This window comes from Lycorma delicatula, chromosome 1, assembly GCF_047948215.1.
Source record: "Lycorma delicatula isolate Av1 chromosome 1, ASM4794821v1, whole genome shotgun sequence".
NCBI classification, from domain to species: Eukaryota; Metazoa; Arthropoda; class Insecta; order Hemiptera; family Fulgoridae; genus Lycorma; species Lycorma delicatula.
This window is the reverse complement of record NC_134455.1, coordinates 143,178,550-143,205,582: the sequence shown is the minus strand read 5'-3', so window position 1 is coordinate 143,205,582 and position 27,033 is coordinate 143,178,550. Positions and strand designations below refer to the sequence as shown.

Below are 27,033 nucleotides of genomic sequence, written 5' to 3'. Positions count from 1 at the left end.
CCAGGGCATGCTGGTATTACAGGTAATGAAATCGCAGACGAAGCTGCCAGAAAGGCAACAGTCTGCGATGATTTGGATGCATTTCCTGTAAGAGTGGCAGATATTAAAAACCGTCTAACAAATATAGTAAGAAACAAGTGGAACGCTGAATGGAGGAGTTTAAATACAAAATTAAACTCAGTTAAAACTTCTCCTTATAAATGGAAAAGCGACTTTAAATTGACTCGCCGTGAACAAGTAGCGGTGACCAGACTTAGAATCGGTCACACGCGATTAACAAATTTATATTTGTTAACCGGCGAAGTGAGACCAATGTGCGGTGTTTGCAATAAAACACTGACAATCAAGCATCTAATAGAAGAGTGTACCATATATGAGGACCTCAGAAAGAGGTTCTGTTTTACAAAAAATATTAGTGCTGATCTGGATAATGGAAATGAAGAAAATATAGTTGCATTTTTACACGCCAGTGGACTTCTTAAAAGTCTGTAAAATGGGAGTTTAAAGCTGTGGTAAAAGATACTCTAAGCGGTAGTTATATATATATATATACATATAGAAGAAAGAGGAAAGATATGGTATTGAGAAGATTAATTATAATTTTAAGTTCATGGTCTTTTGAGAACCTATCTCAAATTTTAATATTGGGGCCCTTTACACCCCGTAAGTGTTTGTGATTGTCCTTGTCTTTCATGTTTAAATGTTTATTGTGAAGTTTGTGTTTTTAAATAAAATGTAAGGGCCCTTTACACCCTTACATATGACGATCCTGATGGAGATAATAATTTCTTTTAAAGAATGTGACGAGGGCTAATGACCTTAGCAGTCGATGCCCGTAAAAATTCAGATAAAAAAAAAAAAAAAAAAAAAAAAAAAAAAAATAATAATAATAATAATAATAATAATAATAATAATAATAATAATAATAATAATAATAATAATAATAATAATAATAATAATAATAATAATAATAATAATAATAATAATAATAATAATAATAATAATAATAATAATAATAATAATAATAATAATAATAATAATAATAATAATAATAATAATAATAATAATAATAATAATAATAATAATAATAATAATAATAATAATAATAATAATAATAATAATAATAATAATAATAATAATAATAATAATAATAATAATAATAATAATAATAATAATAATAATAATAATAATAATAATAATAATAATAATAATAATAATAATAATAATAATAATAATAATAATAATAATAATAATAATAATAATAATAATAATAATAATAATAATAATAATAATAATAATAATAATAATAATAATAATAATAATAATAATAATAATAATAATAATAATAATAATAATAATAATAATAATAATAATAATAATAATAATAATAATAATAATAATAATAATAATAATAATAATAATAATAATAATAATAATAATAATAATAATAATAATAATAATAATAATAATAATAATAATAATAATAATAATAATAATGCCCTGAGGTAGATAATCCCCACGTCCGGAACACAACATCTATGTTCCACGTCCAGGGCGGCAACAGCTGTACCTTTGTACATCACATATAGCTGGCTAACGGGGTTCCGAGTAAATTCCTCGGTTATGCATTGTTAAGTTTGACCTGGTTCCAACTTCAGGTCACTAAACGGACTGGATTTTTGGCTACCTGCAGGAAATGGAGTAACATATGATTTTGGATATGGATTCATACCATTCTTAGAGCTGGCGATGTGGCGGCCAGGGTCAATGTTATTGCAGGTGTAACGGAGACCCTTCCGTTGTCCACATGCCCCCTGCGATGGCAAGCATGTAGCAATGGTGCCCATGTATGTCGGTGCATGGGAGCTCTGAAAGCTTCGGTGAGTAGGAGCCTGGAGTCAGTGCAGAGACTGCGCATCCGCTCTCTGCCAGGACATATGCCGGTTCCACCGGAGTACCGGATAGGACCTCCAAGGTTAGTAGCCCTGGAGTGGGGGTGTACCCCGGCGGCTAGCCTTGCTACAGAAGGGATCAATGTTCATGAATTTTCCTGAACAAACTCACGTGGCAGAGGGTGCACGTAAACACCCTCGTTTAGAAACCGCCGATTCGCCACAAGCGAAGCGGAAAAAAAGCAAGGAGAGTGATAAGATTAGAAAAGATGCTGATAAAATCAGTAAAGATTTGAGAAAAGCTTTGTTTGGTAATAATGTTCCCAAACCAAGATTTTTGGTCATTACAAAAGAGAATGGTAACTTCCAAAAGGTAAGTCCATTCTTAATTGCTAGAGAGATTACAAATTGTGCTGGTGGTCCTGTCAAGGATATCCGTAAGACGTTTAACGGATTACATGTCGAAACTATAAACGACATGCAAAGTCAGAAAGTCCAGGCGTTGAAGAAGATCGGTGAATTTGCGGTTACTGTCCAACCGCATAGTACACTCAATTCATCTAGAGGAGTTGTTGTTTGCCGTGATCTTCTTAACTGTACTGAAGAAGAAATAGTGCAGGAAATGTCTAGTCAGGGAGTGACACATTGTCGCAGACTTTCTATGAGACGAAATGGTGAGATTCTTCCTTCGGCCTCTCATGTATTGACATTCAATAGGCCAAGTCTTCCTGAAAAGGTACGAGCTGGCATCCATCGGCTTGATGTACGGGCATTTATTCCGCAGCCGATGAGATGTTTCAGATGTCAACGTTTCGGACACACTGCAGCTAGATGTGAAGCGCAGGAAATTTGTATATGCGGATTGAAGATACATGAGGGTGATCCATGTAAAGACCCTCCAGTCTGCATTAATTGTAAAGGGCATCATAACTGTCGATCCAGGAACTGCCCAGTATACAAATCAGAAACAGCCATTCAGGAGGTTAAAACGCTTCAAAAAGTCAGCTACCCTGAAGCGAAGAAGATTGTTAACCTACGTACACCTAGACCATCGACTTCATACGCAGAAGCAGCTGCTGCTCCCCCCACACCTAAAATCAACGTGGAGCAGTTGCTTAATACGATGGCGCCAAGTCTCGCGACAATAATAGAAAGAATCATTGATTCCAAGATCGAGTCTACTCAACAGATACAACAAAGTAAACATGAGAAGGCTCAATCCCGGACTGACGTCGCCGACAGAAGACCCGCACCAGCGCAGTTTAAAAAACCGGCAAAATCCTCGATTATAACTCCAGCAATAGACGTAATGAAGAAAAATCTTGATCTATCCAACAAAGATCTAAAGATCACCCCGACGACGAGTCATATAGCTAAGGATACTGTGACAAGAGTACAGGAAAAATCTGCGTCAACCAAAATGGAGGTGCAAGTAACTATCGAAAAAGCACCAGACACAGACGATATTAAAACTGTACCTACAGAGGCCCCAAAAGCTCAGAGAACAACTGTGGCGAGAGCATCTGTATCAGCCGGACCAAGCACAGCCTTAGACATCGAATCGAGTTCATCAGCCGCCGAAAGTGCATCGGTTGCAAGTTTAGACTCAATTGCAACGATGCTCACAGCACCATTGAAGCTTTCATCACCTGATGTAAGCCGGCGAACGTCATTGGCGTCAGAAAGAGAAGACGACGCCATGTCCGAAGCCTCAGACACTCTGTCGTCGGAAGTTGAGGCCGTTCGCAGAATGGAAAAGCGGTGTAAAAAGGGTTGGCCGAAAGGAAAGCCTAGAAAATGATATAATTGGACCAGAAATTATAAGGAAAAGCAAAATTTTGATCATTTTGTGAAATTTTGAACCTTTTTTTTTTTTTGTTTTTTTTTGAAGTGGGACGGGGCTAATGACCAAAGTAGTCGATGCCCCTAAAAACCTCAAAAAAAAAAAAAAAAAAAATAATAATAATAATAATAATAATAATAATAATAATAATAATAATAATAATAATAATAATAATAATAATAATAATAATAATAATAATAATAATAATAATAATAATAATAATAATAATAATAATAATAATAATAATAATAATAATAATAATAATAATAATAATAATAATAATAATAATAATAATAATAATAATAATAATAATAATAATAATAATAATAATAATAATAATAATAATAATAATAATAATAATAATAATAATAATAATAATAATAATAATAATAATAATAATAATAATAATAATAATAATAATAATAATAATAATAATAATAATAATAATAATAATAATAATAATAATAATAATAATAATAATAATAATAATAATAATAATAATAATAATAATAATAATAATAATAATAATAATAATAATAATAATAATAATAATAATAATAATAATAATAATAATAATAATAATAATAATAATAATAATAATAATGCCCTGAGGTAGATAATCCCCACGTCCGGAACACAACATCTATGTTCCACGTCCAGGGCGGCAACAGCTGTACCTTTGTACATCACATATAGCTGGCTAACGGGGTTCCGAGTAAATTCCTCGGTTATGCATTGTTAAGTTTGACCTGGTTCCAACTTCGGGTCACTAAACGGACTGGATTTTTGGCTACCTGCAGGAAATGGAGTAACATATGATTTTGGAAATGGATTCATACCATTCTTAGAGCTGGCGATGTGGCGGCCAGGGTCAATGTTATTGCAGGTGTAACGGAGACCCTTCCGTTGTCCACATGCCCCCTGCGATGGCAAGCATGTAGTTAAGGTGCCCATGTTCGGAGCATGGGAGCCCTGAAAGCTTCGGTGTGTAGGGGCCTGGAGTCAGTGCAGAGACTGCGCATCCGCTCTCTGCCAGGACATATGCCGGTTCCACCGGAGTACCGGATAGGACCTCCAAGGTTAGTAGCCCTGGAGTGGGGGTGTACCCCGGCGGCTAGCCTTGCTACAGAAGGGATCCACTGTTCATGAATTTTTCTGAACAAACTAACGTGGCAGAGGGTGCACGTAAACACCCTCGTTTAGAAACCGCCGATTCGCCACAAGCGAAGAGGAAAAAAAGCAAGGAGAGTGATAAGTTAAGAAAAGATGCTGATAAAATCAGTAAAGATTTAAGAAAAGCTTTGTTTGGAAATAATTTTCCCAAACCAAGATTTTTGATCATTACAAAAGAGAATGGTAACTTCCAAAAGGTAAGTCCATTCTTAATTGCTAGAGAGATTACAAATTGTGCTGGTGGTCCTGTCAAGGATATTCGTAAAACTTTTAATGGATTGCATGTCGAAACCATCAACGACATGCAAAGCCAGAAAGTTTTGGCGTTGAAGAAGATCGGTGAATATGCGGTTTCGGTCCAACCGCATAGTACACTTAATTCATCTAGAGGAGTTGTTGTTTGCCGTGATCTTCTTAACTGTACTGAAGAAGAAATAGTGCAGGAAATGTCTAGTCAGGGAGTGACACATTGTCGCAGACTTTCTATGAGACGAAATGGTCAGATTCTTCCTTCGGCCTCTCATGTCTTGACATTCAATAGGCCAAGTCTTCCTGAAAAGGTACGAGCTGGCATCCATCGGCTTGATGTACGGGCATTTATTCCGCAGCCGATGAGATGTTTTAGATGTCAACGTTTCGGACACACTGCCGCTAGGTGTGAAGCGCAGGAAATTTGTATATGCGGATCGAAGATACATGAGGGTGATCCATGTAAAGACCCTCCAGTCTGCATTAATTGTAAAGGGCACCATAACTGTCGATCCAGGAACTGCCCAGTATACAAATCAGAAACAGCCATTCAGGAGGTTAAAACGCTTCAAAAAGTCAGCTACCCTGAAGCGAAGAAGATTGTAAACCTACGTGCACCTAGACCATCGACTTCATACGCAGAAGCAGCTGCTGCTCCCCCCACACCTAAATCAACGTGGAGCAGTTGCTTAATACGATGGCGCCAAGTCTCGCGACAATAATAGAAAGAATCATTGATTCCAAGATCGAGTCGACTCATCAGATACAACAAAGTAAACATGAGAAGGCTCAATCCCGGACTGACGTCGCCGACAGAAGACCCGTACCAGCGCAGTTTAAAAAACCGGCAAAATCCTCGATTATAACTCCAGCAATAGACGTAATGAAGAAAAATCTTGATTTATCCGAGAAAGATCTAAAGATCACCCCGACGACGAGTCATATAGCTAAGGATACTGTGACAAGAGTACAGGAAAAATCTGCGTCAACCAAAATGGAGGTGCAAGTAACTATCGAGAAAGCACCAGACACAGACGATATTAAAACCGTACCTACAGAGGCCCCAAAAGCTCAGAGAACAACTGTGGCGAGAGCATCTGTATCAGCCGGCCCAAGCACAGCCTTAGACATTGAATCGAGTTCATCAGCCGCCGAAAGTGCATCGGTTGCAAGTTTAGACTCAATTGCAACGATGCTCACAGCACCATTGAAGCTTTCATCACCAGATGTAAGCCGGCGAACGTCATTGGCGTCAGAAAGAGAAGACGATGCCATGTCCGAAGCCTCAGACACTCTGTCGTCGGAAGTTGAGGCCGTTCGCAGAATGGAAAAGCGGTGTAAAAAAGGTTGGCCGAAAGGAAAGCCTAGGAAGTAGTATAACTGGATCAGAAATTATAAGGAAAAGCAAAATTTTGATCATTTTGTGAAATTTTGAACCTTTTTTTTTTATTTTTATTTTTTTTGAAGTGGGATGGGGCTAATGACCAAAGTAGTCGATGCCCCTAAAAACCTCAAAAAAAAAAAAAAAAAAAAAAAAAAAAAAAAAAAAAAATAATAATAATAATAATAATAATAATAATAATAATAATAATAATAATAATAATAATAATAATAATAATAATAATAATAATAATAATAATAATAATAATAATAATAATAATAATAATAATAATAATAATAATAATAATAATAATAATAATAATAATAATAATAATAATAATAATAATAATAATAATAATAATAATAATAATAATAATAATAATAATAATAATAATAATAATAATAATAATAATAATAATAATAATAATAATAATAATAATAATAATAATAATAATAATAATAATAATAATAATAATAATAATAATAATAATAATAATAATAATAATAATAATAATAATAATAATAATAATAATAATAATAATAATAATAATAATAATAATAATAATAATAATAATAATAATAATAATAATAATAATAATAATAATAATAATAATAATAATAATAATAATAATAATAATGCCCTGAGGTAGATATTCCCCACGTCCGGAACACAACATCTACGTTCCACGTCCAGGGCGGTAACAGCTGTACTCAAGTACATTACATATAGCTGGCTAACGGGGTTCCGAGTGTTGTTTCTCGGATATACTTTTTTCGGTCGATTTACATCTATAGGCCGAATTACAGGACTGGACTTTACGGCCACCTGCAGATATGACATTATTAATGATTACGGAAATGGATTAATACCGCCGTTAGAGCTGGCGATGTGGCGGCCACGGTCAAAGTTATTTGCAGGTGTAACGGAGACCTTTCGTCGTCCACATGCCCCCTGCGATGGCAAGCATGTAGTTAAGGTGCCCATGTTCGGAGCATGGGAGCCCTGAAAGCTTCGGTGTGTAGGGGCCTGGAGTCAGTGCAGAGACTGCGCATCCGCTCTCTGCCAGGACATATGCCGGTTCCACCGGAGTACCGGAACGGACCTCCAGGGTTGGTAGCCCTGGAGTGGGGGTGTACCCCGGCGGCTAGCCTTACTACAGAAGGGATTACTTGTTCATGAATTTTCCTGAACAAACCAACGTGGCAGAGGGTGCACGTAAACACCCTCGTTTAGAGCCGGCTGTTTCGCCTGAAGCGAAACGCCGAAAGAGCACGGAGAGTAAGAAGATAGAAATTGAGGCTAGAAAAAGCTTACAAAAGGCTTTTTTTAAAAGTAGTAATGTACCGAAACCTAAATATTTGGTCATTACAAAGGAGGATGGAAATTTCTCGAGGGTGAGTCCCTTTCTCATCGCTCGGGAAATAAACAAATGTGCTGGAGGCCCTGTAAAGGAAATACGGAAAACTTTTACGGGACTTCATGTAGAGACTGTTAATGATATACAGTCTCAGAAGATTTTAGGGCTGAAGAAAATTGGAGAGCTAGCGGTACGCGTTGATCCCCACGGCACGCTCAACACCTCAAGGGGTGTTGTGGTCTGTCGGGATCTTTTAAACTGTTCGGAGCAAGAGATTGTAGAGGAGCTGGCAGCACAAGGAGTAATAGAGTGCCGTCGGTTAAACATGAGAAGGAACGGTGAGGTCTTACCCTCGGCTTCTCATGTCCTTACTTTCAACCGGCCTACTTTGCCAGAAAAGATAAGAGCGGGGATTCACCGTTTGGATGTGCGGGCATTTGTCCCACAGCCGATGAGGTGCTTCAAGTGCCAACGCTTTGGCCACACCGCTCTTAGATGCGAAAGACCGCAAATATGCGTGTGCGGTGAAGAGGTGCATGAGGGAGAGCCATGTAAAGAGCCTCCTACATGCATAAACTGCAAAGGAGCGCATTCTTGTAGATCAAGGAATTGTCCTGTCTACAAAGATGAGGTAGCTGTGCAGGAAGTAAAAACCCTGCAAAAAGTCAGCTACTTCGATGCAAAAAAAATAGTTAACGCCCGTAAGCCTAGAGCAGCAACATCTTATGCTCAGGCTGCGGCTACTGTTCCTGCTCCTGCTCCTGCTCCGATTGCTGTAGATGAGGTACAAATTATAAATAAACTTGCTCCCACTTTGGCTAACATGATTGAGAGGATCATCGAAAACAAGATGAAACCTCTTGGCAATAAAGAACTTGTTAAGCCAAAGATAGTGATACAGCCTGCTGAAGATAAGTCGATAAAAGTGAAAGTTGCTCCTCCAGAAAAGAAAACGGACAATAAACCTGAATGTCAAGTCCGTCTCAGCGAGATCCTCGATGAAAAGAAAAAGGCGATACCTACAGAGTCTGTTATGGAGGCTCCCAAGCCTCCTGTAACTGAAGTGGCCTCTAAGCCTCAGAGGCCACAAAAAATCACACAGGGGGGGCGAGTGTCCCCCCTCCCACAGGCGGTGACCGGTGCGACCCCCGTGTTGGGGAGCGGGCAGGTTGTCGCCTCTCAATCGGCGCCTGAAACCGGCGCCGATCCATGCCCGTCGTCGTCGGCGGCTTCGGTGGTCTCCGATACGGAGACCGGAAGCCTTACAGGCGACGACCTTCTCCGCGAACACGATGCTGTTCGCAGGATGGAGAAGAAAAGGAAAAAGGGATGGCCGAAAGGAAAACCCAGGCAATAATTTAATTAAAAATTAAAAATTAGCGAGTCGATTGTACAATGGAACATCAATGGATGTTTTTCAAACATCCATGAGCTCCAACGCTTGGTACATGACGTAGACCCGATTTGTATATGTCTGCAAGAAACGCATTTCCGCCGAAATGAAAATTTTAAATTAAAAGGATTCCATATATTTCGGCGAGATCAACCGCCAAATGTAAGAGTTAGAGGTGGAGTAGCTATATTAACATCGACTAGAGCTACCACCGAAGCGGTTGTTCTAAACACCAACCTACAAGCGGTCGCCGTTAGAATGAAGCGACCGCTTAAGATCACTGTGTGCAGCATATACTTACCGAATTACGATTGGAATAAGGATGACATAGAAAGATTAATTTCCGAGCTTCCCCCACCTGTTTTACTGGTGGGTGATTTTAACGCTCATAATTCTCTCTGGGGATCGGATCGAGTAGATCCCCGTGGAAGAGAACTGGAAGGGTTCCTGATGAATTCTGATCTTATTATTTTAAATGACGGATCAGGAACCTTTTTCAATGCCAGAGATGGATCGACGTCCTGTATAGATCTTGCACTCATAAGCGGATCGATAGCACCGAGGTACAGCTTCCATGTTATAGACGATCTGCATGGAAGCGATCATTTCCCGGTGCAAATTGTAACTGATGTTACTAGAACAATATATCCCATCCCTAAAAGATGGTTATTTGAAAAGGCAGACTGGACGAGCTTCACAGCTAGAACGATGCTCCCGAAAACAACTGGAGTTATCGGAGAAGATGTCGACGCCATAACAAATGCAATAATTGAGTCGGCATCGAGATATATTCCCAAAACATCTGGGAAACTTACAAAGAAACCCGTTCCATGGTGGAACGATGAAATAAGTGAAGCTATAAAAAGAAAGAAAAGGGCGTATAATGCCTTTAAGAAGCGTCCTAGTATAGAAAATCTTGTTGCCTTTAAGAAATACAGGGCGTATGCAAAACGTGTTATGATAGATTCGAAAAAACGATCCTGGCAGCAATACGTGTCATCCATTGACAAAACTACTACTGCATCAGATGTTTGGAGGAAAGTGAAGGCGATTTGTGGGCGTAATGATTTTACTCCCATAACTAGCCTTCAAGATGAAGATGAAATAAAAGATACTCCATATGAAATTGCAGAGCTGTTATCCAATCATTTCGAAAAGGCCAGCAAAACGGCCAACTACGAGGAAGGTTTTCGAACCCAAAAAGAAGAACACGAAGGTCTACTAAATTTTGGAACTGAGTATAATTACTCATATAATGTACCATTTAAAATGGAAGAATTCGCGAAGGCGTTGGAAAAATCAGGTAACACAGCTGCTGGTCCGGATGAAATCCACTATAATATGATCAGGCAGCTGAATACCACTGCAAAGTGTAGACTATTAGAACTTTATAATAAAATATGGCGGGATGGAACGTACCCGCAGCAGTGGAAAAAAGCTCATGTTGTTCCAGTACCGAAGAAAAATAAAAATTTAAGAGACCCCAATAGCTACCGTCCTATTTCTTTGACGTGTGCTATGGGGAAAATATTGGAAAAAATGATTAATAATCGACTCGTCTGGGTTTTGGAAAAAGAAAACCTGATATCATCGTATCAAGCAGGTTTTCGACAATACCATTCTACCACTGATCAAATGATCAGCTTAGAGGACATTATATATAACAGCTTTATTACAAGGAAACATTGTGTCGGAGTCTTCTTTGATCTTCAGAAGGCTTTCGATATGACCTGGCGTCATGGTATAATGCTCCAGTTACATGAATGGGGCATTCGTGGCAATTTGCCTATACTGCTCAGCAACTACATGAATGACCGTACCTTCCAAGTACGCGTCAACAACGAATATTCATGTGAAAGAATCTTGGAAAATGGCATACCGCAAGGTTCGCCGTTGAGCGGTACCTTGTTTACCATTGCCATTAATAAATTGATATTAGCCATTCCAGTAGAAATCAGCAAAAGCGTCTATGTTGATGATCTGGCAATCGTATATGCCAGCAACAAGACTGCTATAGTGAGGTACAAATTGCAACGAGCGATCAATGCTCTAAATGAAGTTGCAAGGAATACAGGATTCCAATTCTCACCAGAAAAAACGTGCTGTGTACACTTTTGTAGGAAGAGAATTCCTCATCAAAGTCCTGCTCTGACAATTGATGATAATCCAATACAATATAAAGACAGCGTAAGGTATTTAGGACTAGTATTGGATAAATCCCTCACATGGGGATTACATATACAGGACTTGAGTGATAGATGCAAAAGAGCCCTAAACATTATAAAATGTTTATCGAACCTAAATTGGGGCTCAGGAAAAGAGACATTATTGAGACTGTATAAAGCATTGGTTCAATCTAAACTAGACTACGGATGTATCGTATATTCATCCGCTAGAAAGTCGCACTTAAGAAAGTTAGACGTAGTTCATAATAGCGGAATAAGATACGCAACAGGTGCTTTCCGCACGAGTCCGGCGGCTAGTCTGATGTCTGAAGCCGGAATAATGCCACTACATTATAGAAGAGAGATCCTCTTGTTAAGATATGCAGCAAATATATGGGCTTTCCCTGCCCATATAAATAATAAATTGTTTATGAATCATCCCATGGCTGCATTATACGAACGTCGTGCTACCTATTCCAGACCAGCCGGAATTAGGTACCACGAATTAAGAAGGAAATATGAAATTGCTATACCAGAGACACTAGCAATTTCTACTAGAGAAATACCGCCATGGCTCTTGCCAGCGGTAAATACAAGTTTGGATCTCTCTCAAGGAGAAATAAAAAAGAAACCAGCAGTGATCATCCAGCAGGAATTTTTAGCAACCGTCAGTAGTTACGAAGAACATATTAGAATTTATACTGACGGTTCTAAAACCGAACATGGTGTTGGATGCTCGATATATGTAAATGAAGAAGCCCACTCTTGGAGACTGCCAGATGTGGCCAGTGTCTACACGGCAGAACTCACTGCAATTCAGCAAGCTCTTCGCTACACTGAACACTATTGCGAAGAGAGAGTGCTAATATGTTCCGACTCATTAAGTGCACTTGTCGCAATTCGGAACAAGAACATTAAGGATGTCCTAATTGCAAACATCCTGTCCATTTTATACGTTCTAAAACAACGAGGACAGCGATGCGTATTTGTATGGACTCCGGGGCATGCTGGTATTACAGGTAATGAAATCGCAGACGAAGCTGCCAGAAAGGCGACAGTCTGCGATGATTTGGATGCATTTCCTGTAAGAGTGGCAGATATTAAAAACCGTCTAACAAATATAGTAAGAAACAAGTGGAACGCTGAATGGAGGAGTTTAAATACAAAATTAAACTCAGTTAAAACTTCTCCTTATAAATGGAAAAGCGACTTTAAATTGACTCGCCGTGAACAAGTAGCGGTGACCAGACTTAGAATCGGTCACACGCGATTAACAACACGCGATTAACAAATTTATATTTGTTAACCGGCGAAGTGAGACCAATGTGCGGTGTTTGCAATAAAACACTGACAACCAAGCATCTAATAGAAGAGTGTACCATATATGAGGACCTCAGAAAGAGGTTCTGTTTTACAAATAATATTAGTGCTGATCTGGATAATGGAAATGAAGAAAATATAGTTGCATTTTTACACGCCAGTGGACTTCTTAAAAGTCTGTAAAATGGAAGTTTAAAGCTGTGGAAAAAGATACTCTAAGTGGTAGTTATATATATATATATATATACATATAGAAGAAAGAGGAAATGTATGGTATTGAGAAGATTAATTATAATTTTAAGTTCATGGTCTTTTGAGAACCTATCTCAAATTTTAATATTGGGGCCCTTTACACCCCGTAAGTGTTTGTGATTGTCCTTGTCTTTCATGTTTTAATGTTTACTGTGAAGTTTGTGTTTTTAAATAAAATGTAAGGGCCCTTTACACCCTTACATATGACGATCCTGATGGAGATAAAAATTTCTTTTAAAGAATGTGACGAGGGCTAATGACCTTAGCAGTCGATGCCCGTAAAAATTCAGTTAAAAAAAAAAAAAAAAAAAAATAATAATAATAATAATAATAATAATAATAATAATAATAATAATAATAATAATAATAATAATAATAATAATAATAATAATAATAATAATAATAATAATAATAATAATAATAATAATAATAATAATAATAATAATAATAATAATAATAATAATAATAATAATAATAATAATAATAATAATAATAATAATAATAATAATAATAATAATAATAATAATAATAATAATAATAATAATAATAATAATAATAATAATAATAATAATAATAATAATAATAATAATAATAATAATAATAATAATAATAATAATAATAATAATAATAATAATAATAATAATAATAATAATAATAATAATAATAATAATAATAATAATAATAATAATAATAATAATAATAATAATAATAATAATAATAATAATAATAATAATAATAATAATAATAATAATAATAATAATAATAATAATAATGCCCTGAGGTAGATAATCCCCACGTCCGGAACACAACATCTATGTTCCACGTCCAGGGCGGCAACAGCTGTACCTTTGTACATCACATATAGCTGGCTAACGGGGTTCCGAGTAAATTCCTCGGTTATGCATTGTTGAGTTTGACCTGGTTCCAACTTCAGGTCACTAAACGGACTGGATTTTTGGCTACCTGCAGGAAATGGAGTAATATATGATTTTGGAAATGGATTCATACCATTCTTAGAGCTGGCGATGTGGCGGCCAGGGTCAATGTTATTGCAGGTGTAACGGAGACCCTTCCGTTGTCCACATGCCCCCTGCGATGGCAAGCATGTAGCAATGGTGCCCATGTATGTCGGTGCATGGGAGCTCTGAAAGCTTCGGTGAGTAGGAGCCTGGAGTCAGTGCAGAGACTGCGCATCCGCTCTCTGCCAGGACATATGCCGGTTCCACCGGAGTACCGGATCGGACCTCCAAGGTTAGTAGCCCTGGAGTGGGGGTGTACCCCGGCGGCTAGCCTTGCTACAGAAGGGATCAATGTTCATGAATTTTCCTGAACAATCTAACGTGGCAGAGGGTGCACGTAAACACCCTCGTTTAGAAACCGCCGATTCGCCACAAGCGAAGCGGAAAAAAAGCAAGGAGAGTGATAAGTTAAGAAAAGATGCTGATAAAATCAGTAAAGATTTGAGAAAAGCTTTGTTTGGTAATAATGTTCCCAAACCAAGATTTTTGGTCATTACAAAAGAGAATGGTAACTTCCAAAAGGTAAGTCCATTCTTAATTGCTAGAGAGATTACAAATTGTGCTGGTGGTCCTGTCAAGGATATCCGTAAGACGTTTAACGGATTACATGTCGAAACTATAAACGACATGCAAAGTCAGAAAGTCCAGGCGTTGAAGAAGATCGGTGAATTTGCGGTTACTGTCCAACCGCATAGTACACTCAATTCATCTAGAGGAGTTGTTGTTTGCCGTGATCTTCTTAACTGTACTGAAGAAGAAATAGTGCAGGAAATGTCTAGTCAGGGAGTGACACATTGTCGCAGACTTTCTATGAGACGAAATGGTGAGATTCTTCCTTCGGCCTCTCATGTATTGACATTCAATAGGCCAAGTCTTCCTGAAAAGGTACGAGCTGGCATCCATCGGCTTGATGTACGGGCATTTATTCCGCAGCCGATGAGATGTTTCAGATGTCAACGTTTCGGACACACTGCAGCTAGATGTGAAGCGCAGGAAATTTGTATATGCGGATTGAAGATACATGAGGGTGATCCATGTAAAGACCCTCCAGTCTGCATTAATTGTAAAGGGCATCATAACTGTCGATCCAGGAACTGCCCAGTATACAAATCAGAAACAGCCATTCAGGAGGTTAAAACGCTTCAAAAAGTCAGCTACCCTGAAGCGAAGAAGATTGTTAACCTACGTACACCTAGACCATCGACTTCATACGCAGAAGCAGCTGCTGCTCCCCCCACACCTAAAATCAACGTGGAGCAGTTGCTTAATACGATGGCGCCAAGTCTCGCGACAATAATAGAAAGAATCATTGATTCCAAGATCGAGTCTACTCAACAGATACAACAAAGTAAACATGAGAAGGCTCAATCCCGGACTGACGTCGCCGACAGAAGACCCGCACCAGCGCAGTTTAAAAAACCGGCAAAATCCTCGATTATAACTCCAGCAATAGACGTAATGAAGAAAAATCTTGATCTATCCAACAAAGATCTAAAGATCACCCCGACGACGAGTCATATAGCTAAGGATACTGTGACAAGAGTACAGGAAAAATCTGCGTCAACCAAAATGGAGGTGCAAGTAACTATCGAAAAAGCACCAGACACAGACGATATTAAAACTGTACCTACAGAGGCCCCAAAAGCTCAGAGAACAACTGTGGCGAGAGCATCTGTATCAGCCGGACCAAGCACAGCCTTAGACATCGAATCGAGTTCATCAGCCGCCGAAAGTGCATCGGTTGCAAGTTTAGACTCAATTGCAACGATGCTCACAGCACCATTGAAGCTTTCATCACCTGATGTAAGCCGGCGAACGTCATTGGCGTCAGAAAGAGAAGACGACGCCATGTCCGAAGCCTCAGACACTCTGTCGTCGGAAGTTGAGGCCGTTCGCAGAATGGAAAAGCGGTGTAAAAAGGGTTGGCCGAAAGGAAAGCCTAGAAAATGATATAATTGGACCAGAAATTATAAGGAAAAGCAAAATTTTGATCATTTTGTGAAATTTTGAACCTTTTTTTTTTTGTTTTTTTTTGAAGTGGGACGGGGCTAATGACCAAAGTAGTCGATGCCCCTAAAAACCTCAAAAAAAAAAAAAAAAAAAAAAAAAAAAATAATAATAATAATAATAATAATAATAATAATAATAATAATAATAATAATAATAATAATAATAATAATAATAATAATAATAATAATAATAATAATAATAATAATAATAATAATAATAATAATAATAATAATAATAATAATAATAATAATAATAATAATAATAATAATAATAATAATAATAATAATAATAATAATAATAATAATAATAATAATAATAATAATAATAATAATAATAATAATAATAATAATAATAATAATAATAATAATAATAATAATAATAATAATAATAATAATAATAATAATAATAATAATAATAATAATAATAATAATAATAATAATAATAATAATAATAATAATAATAATAATAATAATAATAATAATAATAATAATAATAATAATAATAATAATAATAATAATAATAATAATAATAATAATAATAATAATAATAATAATAATAATAATAATAATAATAATAATAATAATAATAATAATAATAATAATAATAATAATAATAATAATAATAATAATAATAATAATAATAATAATAATAATAATAATAATAATAATAATAATAATAATAATAATAATAATAATAATAATAATAATAATAATAATAATAATAATAATAATAATAATAATAATAATAATAATAATAATAATAATAATAATAATAATAATAATAATAATAATAATAATAATAATAATAATAATAATAATAATAATAATAATAATAATAATAATAATAATAATAATAATAATAATAATAATAATAATAATAATAATAATAATAATAATAATAATAATAATAATAATAATAATAATAATAATAATAATAATAATAATAATAATAATAATAATAATAATAATAATAATAATAATAATAATAATAATAATAATAATAATAATAATAATAATAATAATAATAATAATAATAATAATAATAATAATAATAATAATAATAATAATAATAATAATAATAATAATAATAATAATAATAATAATAATAATAATAATAATAATAATAATAATAATAATAATAATAATAATAATAATAATAATAATAATAATAATAATAATAATAATAATAATAATAATAATAATAATAATAATAATAATAATAATAATAATAATAATGATAATAAGTGGATGATGACGATGATTATGAAGATAAATTTAATAAAATAAACTTGAATAAGTATATAACAAATATTATATATTCACTAGTAGTAGTAAATATGTAGAACTTAATGATAACTCGTGAAAATTCGGCGGGCTTTTATACAAAATATTTTGTCATTTAGATAACTTTCAAACAAGCAACGGTGACGCAAATATGAATTATCGCCAGATAACTTTAAGCAAAGTCGGCGAGCGAGCACGTGTACCGTGCGTGCTTTTTTCCCGCCATATTTTTTTTCACCACAATTTTTTTTTGGATCACGTGATAGTAACGTGATTTTGTTTGGGTGGTGACGTCAGATGGTGGTGTGGGGGTTGATGACGTCAGTTGTCCCAGTATCGGCATATCTATACTACTAACTGGGATAAGTTTAAAATTTTGATAACATCCAGGAAAATGTCAATAGAAAAAAATGAATTATTCATTAACAATTAAAACAGGACCAAAAATCAGGTATAACTTATTTATCCAAATAATTAGAGAATTTGTTTTTATAAAGAATATAAATATATATATATATATATATATATATATATATATATACAAAAGTTAGGAGAAATTGTGTAAGGTAACATACAACTTCATAAATAAATTACATGTAGGTCAAATCATATATAGGTCATGCATATGCTTCCCTTACTTTCCATATTTATGAGGCATATGTTCCTTTATTTTTTTAAATATTGTTACTATTGGTTTATATATATATATATATATAAACAAATTTGCTTTTATGAAGAGCAAATATATATATATATACAAAAGTTAGGAGAAATTGTGTAAGGTAACATACAACTTCATAAATAAATTACATGTATTATATATATATATATATATATATATAGAGTTCTATTTCTTAGATTTAACTGTGACATGTTAATGTTTCGAATTTTATTTTTTTCCTTTCTAATTTATGGAAGGAAATATTCTGTTTTTATCCAAATCTTACTTATTCTTTCTTCATTGATAAAATTGGTTTATTTTTTTTGACGGTTTTTTTATTGTTATACAGGCTGATTCACGCAAACACTAATACCCAAATAAATAATCTAAATAAATACTAAAATTTTTAGTATTCACGCCACGTTAATGGCGTTTCTGAGCCCATTCTATTAGCGGAAATAATAAAAAAAACGTTCTTGTAAATACGGATCCAGAAACGCTTCGTTAGCGAGTTACAGCTAGCAAAAGATTTCGCCCTGATTCCTAGGCAGAGTGAAATAAAACCATACAGAAATTCTAGGAACCTAAATTAAGGAGTAAACACGATGGTCTATTATGGTTTTTGACCTGAAAAATTGAACAAAACAGGTTCCAGAATGATATATCCAGTAGTTTTCATAACATCCGACGAAAAACAGTAAAACGTGTTATCAGAAAACAGGTTTTTTTACGTTTGCAATAAAAAACGTTTTTTAAACAACTAAATAAATGCATAAAATTTATTATAAAAAATAAATTAAATTTATTAATAAAATTAAATAAAATTTAATAATATTAAAAAATTTAATTATTAAAAATTAATAAAATTTAAATTATTAAATTTATAAATTATGTAGAGAACTTAATTCTGAGAAAATTGATGTAAATAGTCTAATAAAACAAATACACGTTCAAGAAATTTGATTTTATTACTAACACTTAACCGTATGAAAACTTTTATTATCAACTACAGAAAATGAAATTAACAAACATTTGACTCCGTGTTAAAAGATTAAAAATGGAATTTATACAGTTAATAAAGTTTACGGAAAATTTTCAAAAATATGTTCTTAATTTCTACGACGACATCTGTTATACGAAGACCAATCTTCACGCGTACGAACATTCCTCTTGTACACAATACTTTTCATCCAACCCATAAAAAAATTAATAGTGTTAGATCAGGTGATCTTTGTGATCAGAAGTGTGACCCGCTGCGGCAAATATATCGCTGGAAATTACTCATTAAAATATACCGCTACGGCACGTGAGAAGTGGGGAGGCGCACCTCGTGCAGAAAGTACATGAGTTATCTTGATGCTAGTGGAACATATTCCAGCAGCGGCAATTTTCCTAAAGGAATTCCAAGTAAATGTCGGAATTCACACTCTCTCTCACACACACACTCTCACTCTCTCTCTCTCTCACAATCACTCACTCACTCACTCACTCCACTCACTCCACTCACTCCACTCACTCCACTCACTCCACTCACTCCCCTCACTCCGCTTACTCCGCTCACTCCGCTCACTCCGCTCACTCACTCACTCACTCACTCACTCACTCACTCACTCACTCACTCACTCACTCACTCACTCACTCACTCACTCACTCACTCACTCACTCACTCACTCACTCACTCACTCACTCACTCACTCACTCACTCACTCACGCTCACTCTCTCTCTTTCTCTCTCACTCACACACACACACACACACTTACACTCTCTCTATCTCACACTCTCATACACACTCACTCTCTCTCACACACACTTTCTCTCTCTGTCTCTCTCTCTCTCTCTCTCATACTGCAGTGTAGTGAGAGCAATTCATAGCAATTACGGCAGAACATGCAACGCACCGATGACATAAAATGGATTGTTTTTATTTTATTAATTTTTTTTTAACTTTAATACAACGCTAAATTTATCATAGCATTCTATAGGAAAGCAAACATTACATGCTTTGTACGCTTAATTCCTTCAGTTGCAGACGGTAAGTGTTAGTAATAAAATAAAATTGCTTGAACTTTTGTTTTTTATTGGTCTATTTTACATAAATTTTCTCAGAATTAAATTCCCTACAAATTTTGTTATAAATTTTACGCATTAATCATTTAACAAAGTTTTTGTATTATAAAGGTAAAAAAATGTGTTTTTAGACAACAATGGTTTTAGCGTGTATGTATTTATCACGTGTTTAGCCTATTCTATTCTCACATTTATTTCAATAACGTTTATTCTTCGTATTTCATCTCTTTTATTTGAGATTTAGTATATAAATGATTTGTAACAAAACAATAGCTCACATAAATATGTTTAGGCATAGAGTTGTATGCAGAAGAAAATATATTACATTGAAATATAAAAGAAACTTCATGTAATAGGAAAACGATCGAATAAAAGTTTAAGCTTGACAGAATATGTTTTGATTTCAATTTTCGCATGGAGTTGGAAGATGGAATTGTACTTAAAGTTCCGTGTAAATAAAGTCATACTTGCTCCTACATAATCATTTGTAAAAAAAAAGAATGATCACTGATTTTGAAAATAAATTCGGAGACAAATTTCTGTTTTGAAAAAGCGTGGTTGTATGCGTAGAGGATTGTACAGTATAATATTATCTTACCAAGTGAATTTGAAGTATTTAAAATCGTTTATAATGATTTCATATCGAGGACCGGTAAATGATGGAAGACAGTTGCAATAAACGATAGTTGCATCAGCTACCCTGAAAAATAAAATATATTTAATTTATGATATTCTATGATTTTAAATTCACAATTAATTATCAATTTAATTATTATTTCTGTACATCGTAATTTAGAAATTTGAAACCTGTATTAAGTAATATTATTATTTTAACGGATGAAATTAGCGTTTTCGTTGGTAATTAATTTTGGAGAAATATCACAAAAGAAATATCTAAATATATTAGTAAAAAAAAATAAAAAAATACGACGATAAAAGAAGTAAAATAGGAACGTTAAAGAAAACTAGGTGTAAAGGGTAACAACAATAAATCAAGATGGGTATTAAAATTCCATCGCAGGAAAATTCAATAAAGCAAAAAACAGTAGCGAGGAAAAGTTAAATTAAAAACAAAAACGTTTCTAAAATCAATACCACAAATTTCTACAGATAAACTGAAATCAATGCAAGCAGGGGTGTTGAGATTTCTTGCTTAAAAAGTGATACTCTATAAACGAACTAAACTTCTCTAAAAATTTAAGTACCTCGTCTATTTTGAACACATAATGATCTGAACACCATCAATCCGTTTAGCTTAAATTTCACAACTCCACCAAACGAATAAGCAAAATACGATTTATCTAAGAGTATTGTATCTTCCTCATACTGTATGAAAAATACTCTTAAAACGATATGAAAAGGATGGATTTTTCATGTCGTGATGTAACATATATAACAAGATTTCTCTGCGTTGTTCTTCATACTCAAACGGCTAAAAACATTTCATCCAGATGACTACCTCACTCTGATGATTTTCATGGAAATGCGGTGTGTTAAATTGATTACTATTAATTTTTGCTAGTGTACCTGAGTAGGGTGCTTATTTTTCTTGAGAAAGGTGGTGCTGGTTGCTGGAAATTGAAATTCATATCAAGTTGCCTAAGTTTTATTTTGTGTAAATAACCGACCATTAATGCTACAATGCTTGTGAGAATCTGTTAAACGATTCAGAATTGTCTGTTCTGTTTGGACTATATCGGTTGCTAGTTGCTGATATTTTTACGTCACCAAGAACCTAGAGAAACTGATAAGAATATTAGGATTGCCCAGAATTAAGATAGGCTATATATGTCAAAATTTATTGGAGATAAAATTAGTATGGGAACGAGAAATACTCAAAAAATAAAGCCGTACAAGGTTTAGATTAATTTAATCGGCTGTACGTTATACATTGTTGACAATAAATAAGTAATCACGAATAAATATTTACGTTACATAAATCAATATTTTTACCAAAACTTACCTTCTCAAACATTAAAACATCATTTAACACTAAAGAAATAGTTTCAAATAATTTTTCTTTTTTGAAACCCATTCAATTACTTCTTTTTTCTTCTGTTAACGTTCTTTATTTCATGACGAATGCTTTTTTTTTACGATGCCCCGAAGGTATAAATTTTAGTAATTTGTGATGCCGCATCGTCCATTTTTCCAAGATTAAAGACTTCATTAACATGTGTGTGCTTTAAACGGTTGCGTGATATTCGGGGGAGAGCCACCATTCTGAAAGAAAATATTTTTTATGTTATCGTTGAAAAATAGTTCAGTTGTGTAGTTTGTCTTGGAATAGAGTAGATAGACCGGTTTTTTGTCGATATACAATGCACTCTTAAACAACAAATCTAAAAAAAGTGAAAATAATGCGGTTAAATTGTAGTGTAATAAATAAATTGTTTTAAGGCAATTATATAGGTTTCACATTTGAACGACTAGCGTTTTCTTATCGCAGGTATAGAACTAAAAATATAAAAAAGAAGTAAATAACTAAAAATACACTTTTATTGTTATTCCTTAATTTAAATTAAGATCAGTTTACTATTATCATTGTTATTTGATTTATATGTGTATTTATATAGTCAAATCTTGATCTTTCTCAGTAAACATATTAAATTAATTATTTTAACTATTTTATATATATACGCATACACACAGTGGTAATAAGATAAAAATCGTTCAAAAATTTAAATATATAGGCGAAATAATCACATGGAATCTCAACGAGAAATCAACAGTAGAAAATCGCGTAACTAAACTGAAACAAACAAACCCAAAGAATCACCTGGCCAACGTATAAAAAGAAGTCTGTATCAATCAACGCAGAAATAAGTCACTACAACACAGTCGCTGTGTTGTACTAAAAGCCACAAACACATGCGAAACCCTCTTCAAAATAAACATTAAATCAACCACCGATTCTTAAAAAATTTAGAGAAGAATGATAAGAACTGCCGTAAATTTCAAACATCAAATCCACGGTAAGCGGTGGATAATCCCCATTAATGTAATCTACAAAGAAAACTAATCGATAATATAATCGACGCAATGCGAAAAAGGAGAGTGGCCTTTTTCAGTCATCTCCACGTCGCTAAACAACTGAGTCATCAGTCACGACTCGCTAAACGATTTATAGATTACCGACTAAAGAACAAGACCCAAAATAAATGGATCCACGAAATAAAGTCCGTCATAAAGGACCTAAACATAACAGAAGAAATTATACAAAAGAGTGTAGAAAAGATCTTGAAAGACAAAAAGTCCCAACTACCATTTAACAAAAAACAACAACCCAACATAACAAAAAGATTGGGGGTTGTCAGTTCAAACAACAAATAAATATGGGAACAAGTAAGGTAACAGCAAGCTGGTTACCTCAACTTCATAGCCGTTCTTTGAAGACAAAAGGACATGGAATTACTTGGGTGCCCCAATAGCGACGAAAACTATTAAAAAAATTTTATATATATATATATATATATATATATATATATATATATATATTAAATAAATAACGGATGGTATTGCGATTTTTATCAGAAGACAAGGAGACAACAAATAATACAGATAGAAGTATTACGGGTAATAAGTAAAGAGTGATTAAAATTTAATTTGAATAAACAGAAGTTATGATTAAAGACAGAAAAGATAACACCAGAGTTGATAACACCATAAGAAGAGTTGATTAATTAATTTAAAATCTTTGAAAACGGTCAACAACAGCAGGAAAATTTACTTCATCTTTAAAGGAAAGAGTAAGAAAGATGGAAGTAGAGTGTCAGAGACAAAATAGATATAATAAGAAAGCACAAAGCTCGGTACATCAGTACCAAGCTAAGACCTGAAACTGTGGTTAAAATAGAAGTATTATATGCTGCAGATTGTTTACCGTAAAGAAAGAAGTTAGTAATGGAGACGATTGAAAAGAAAGAAAGAAAGGACAATTTTTAGAATATTCTAGGACTGATTAGAGTAAATGGGAAATATAAATTAAGAAGCGATCAAAATATAAACAAGAAAATTGAAAAAAAAAATTAACAACATTTAAGAAGAAAAGGTTAATATTCTACGGTCACTTTAAAATAAAGAGTAAACATAGATTAAGAAAAAGCTAGTAGACTATTTTGAAAAACCGAAAACGACAACAAACTGGTTTAAAGAAGTTAAGGAAGACGTGGGAAAGGAAAATATCAAAATTGAAGATGTAGAAAATAGGAATTATATGGAGTAATAATGAAAGGTATAAAGGTAAAGGTCCTCAAGTCGAAGAGAAAACAACAAATCCGAATTTAAAATGGAGCGAAGAAAGAAAGGGCATCAATTTAGAACGAGAAAATACCGGGAAGAAACGAAAAAGGAATCGTAATTGCAAGCTTATGCGTGGTCCTATTGAACAGAAGGAATTAAAGAAATTAAAATAAATAACGAGGATGTGACCACCGGTATATCGAATCGAGTAACATATAAAGCCGGATAAATTTTTAAAATACTTTGTCAAGATTGTTTCATTAAGCTTGGAAACTATGTAAGTTGGATTATCGTTAAATATAAAAGAAATCTCACATCTTTTAATCGATTTTATTTTTTACTGATATCAGTTTTAAGGTAAAATCATTTAATAAAATAAATAAAAAATTCAATTGTTTAGTCTTTAGATCTTGTTCCCTTCTGTAGAAAAGTGACGACAGATAGAGTTCTAACATATCTAATCCCTCAAACGATGAAATAATGAGATTCAGAATAATTTTTTGTAAGGAGAAATAATCCGCATATTAAAAACCTGATAATAATATTACTCGTATAAACAAATTGATAATAAGTAATTATAATGTGTATTACAGTAACATGTTAAACAAAATGAGTTGTAACAATAATTGTTAAAACATTACGTTTATAAATAAAAAAATATTTTTATCAGGATCATCATCATATTCTATCAGTTAGCATGGTTATGAGTATAACAATAGGTTTCAAAATTGTAATACTAGCAAGACAATAACGATGTACATTTTGGATCATTATTGTTACATATCAAAAAAAAATTTAAAAAATCGCGACTAATTTACATCTACATATTGCAGTCTACTGGTATAACAAACAAACAAAAAAACAATTAACTTATTCCATGTGCCAGTAATCGGCTAAGTTTACCAGAATTTATCAAATAAATTGTTATTGCTGTGACGATGCCGATGCATGAACTTGACTGAATTCGAATCAATAGTCATCTACTTGTCTGTAAATGCGTCACTAACCTCCACGTACTTTCTGCATGTTGAGTATGTGAGGCCGTTTTCGGACTTACAATATGCCGTACGAGTAACAGTCTGGTGCGCGTAATTTCCCGAAATGAGCTGCCCTACAGGATCTACATCCATCTGAAAGAGATGGTCATTCCTGGTACTATTCTGTCATTAATAATAATGAGAAGCAACTCTTAAAACTCTCTTAAAGATCTTCGATAAAGGTGAATGGTATCTATATGAGGTGATCATTTATTAAATTGTGACTTTACTTTAATGGCTGATGTGTGCCGGTTAATCTGGAACAGTAAAAAAATTACAAATACTCCACTAATGTGAACAATGGCCTTGCATTTCCTTGGAAAGTAAGGAAAGTAGTTCCAAGTTCTCATCGATAAGCAGATTTCTTAATTTACTCTTGATAAAGTTCACGCTTGAAAATGATTGTTTGCATAAGTATGTAGATCCAAACAAGGAAAGAACAGCAAACGCTTCTTTCTTCAGTTGATCATACGAGTCAGGAATACTATTCCAGGTGTTAAAAATCAACATATCTCTTCCCTCTCCAGATCTTTCAAAGCAGACCACTTGTGCTCTAAACTTAATTCACATTTATTTTTCTCCAATAGCTCTAAATCGGGACAAAGACGCTCGAATTTTGAGCTCCACAATTCTTTATTTTTTAAATCCGGCAACTGCATTTCAAAGCTGCCAATATCAATATTAAAGGGCGAAAAATTTATTTCTGTTACCGTGACATTCAGAGGATTTTTTAACAAAGATTAACGTCGCTTTGCTGTTTCTAAAGTTTTTGAACCTGCTGAGAAAGCTTCCTTCATATTTAACAGTGTTGTTCTGAAATAGCAAATGTCAATATTAGACTTATTTTCTCGACAATATTTCAATAGGCATGGAAAGTGAATTAGAGTTTCTCTTTCAAAATCTTCGGCAAAAAGCGACAATTTGTTTTCGAATGAAATTACTTCTAACATCGAAAAAATTGTGTTTCCTTTTCCTTGTAACTTACGATTAAGCTGATTTAGATGAGAAGTAACATCCACCGTGAAATAAAATTTCTGGATCCACAGATCGTTCGTTAGTTCTGCATAGTGAACACTCTTCTAAAGAAGAAATGCTTTTATTTAAGTAAACAGTGAAGCGAAATGTTTTAAAACGTTTCCTCTCGATAACCAACAAACTTTGTTATGCAGCAGAAGATCTGCATACTCACTCTCTACCTCGATTAGAAATTCTTTAAATTGGCAATGGTAAAGAGCTTTAGCTATAGTGGAGTTGATAATCTTAATCACCAATTCCATTACTTTGTAAATTTCTTCAGGAAATGTCTGCGCACATAGTGCTTCCTGATGAGTAATACAATGGTAAGTAAGTATGTCGTGATTCATCTTTTCTTTCAAAATAGCGACAATCCCATTTCTTGCACCTGTCATACTTTTCTCTCCGTCTGTTGAAATCGAGACAATTTTTTCTAATGGAATTTGATGTTCTTCGAAGCACTCAATTACATTTGCTATATCTACTCCACGCCTTTGTCCTTTGAGTGGCAATAATCCCAAAAGTTCCTCTTTAGGGCCTGTAGTGGAGATAAATCGCACAAAAAGAGAAACTTGCGCTGTATCATTTATATCACAAGTCTTGTCAACTGCTATTGATAGAGTTGAGGCCGATTTGAGATCTTCAATTTGTTGGTTTGTTATGTTTGAAGACAT

At 33.8% G+C, this 27,033-nt stretch overlaps 1 protein-coding gene and 1 long non-coding RNA gene across 2 annotated transcripts in view; both read right to left on the bottom strand.

Annotated features, from left to right (window-relative positions):
- LOC142318197 (uncharacterized) overlaps window positions 1–20,766 on the bottom strand; it is a 51,051-nt gene extending 30,285 nt beyond the window's left edge. The window contains exon 1 of the long non-coding RNA XR_012754847.1: window positions 20,665–20,766. This is a non-coding gene — a long non-coding RNA (uncharacterized LOC142318197). The remainder of the gene's footprint in view (window positions 1–20,664) is intronic.
- A 5,679-nt stretch (window positions 20,767–26,445) lies between these two features.
- On the bottom strand, window positions 26,446–27,033 carry LOC142317676 (protein FAM200C-like). Its single transcript, XM_075354229.1, has one exon. The coding sequence runs from the start codon at window positions 27,031–27,033 to the stop codon at window positions 26,446–26,448; it is 588 nt and encodes a 195-aa protein (XP_075210344.1).

Bases quoted from the DNA above. Each gene is read 5' to 3' on its own strand.
- LOC142317676 (XM_075354229.1), bottom strand. From the start codon at position 27,033: ATGTCTTCAAACATAACAAACCAACAAATTGAAGATCTCAAATCGGCC.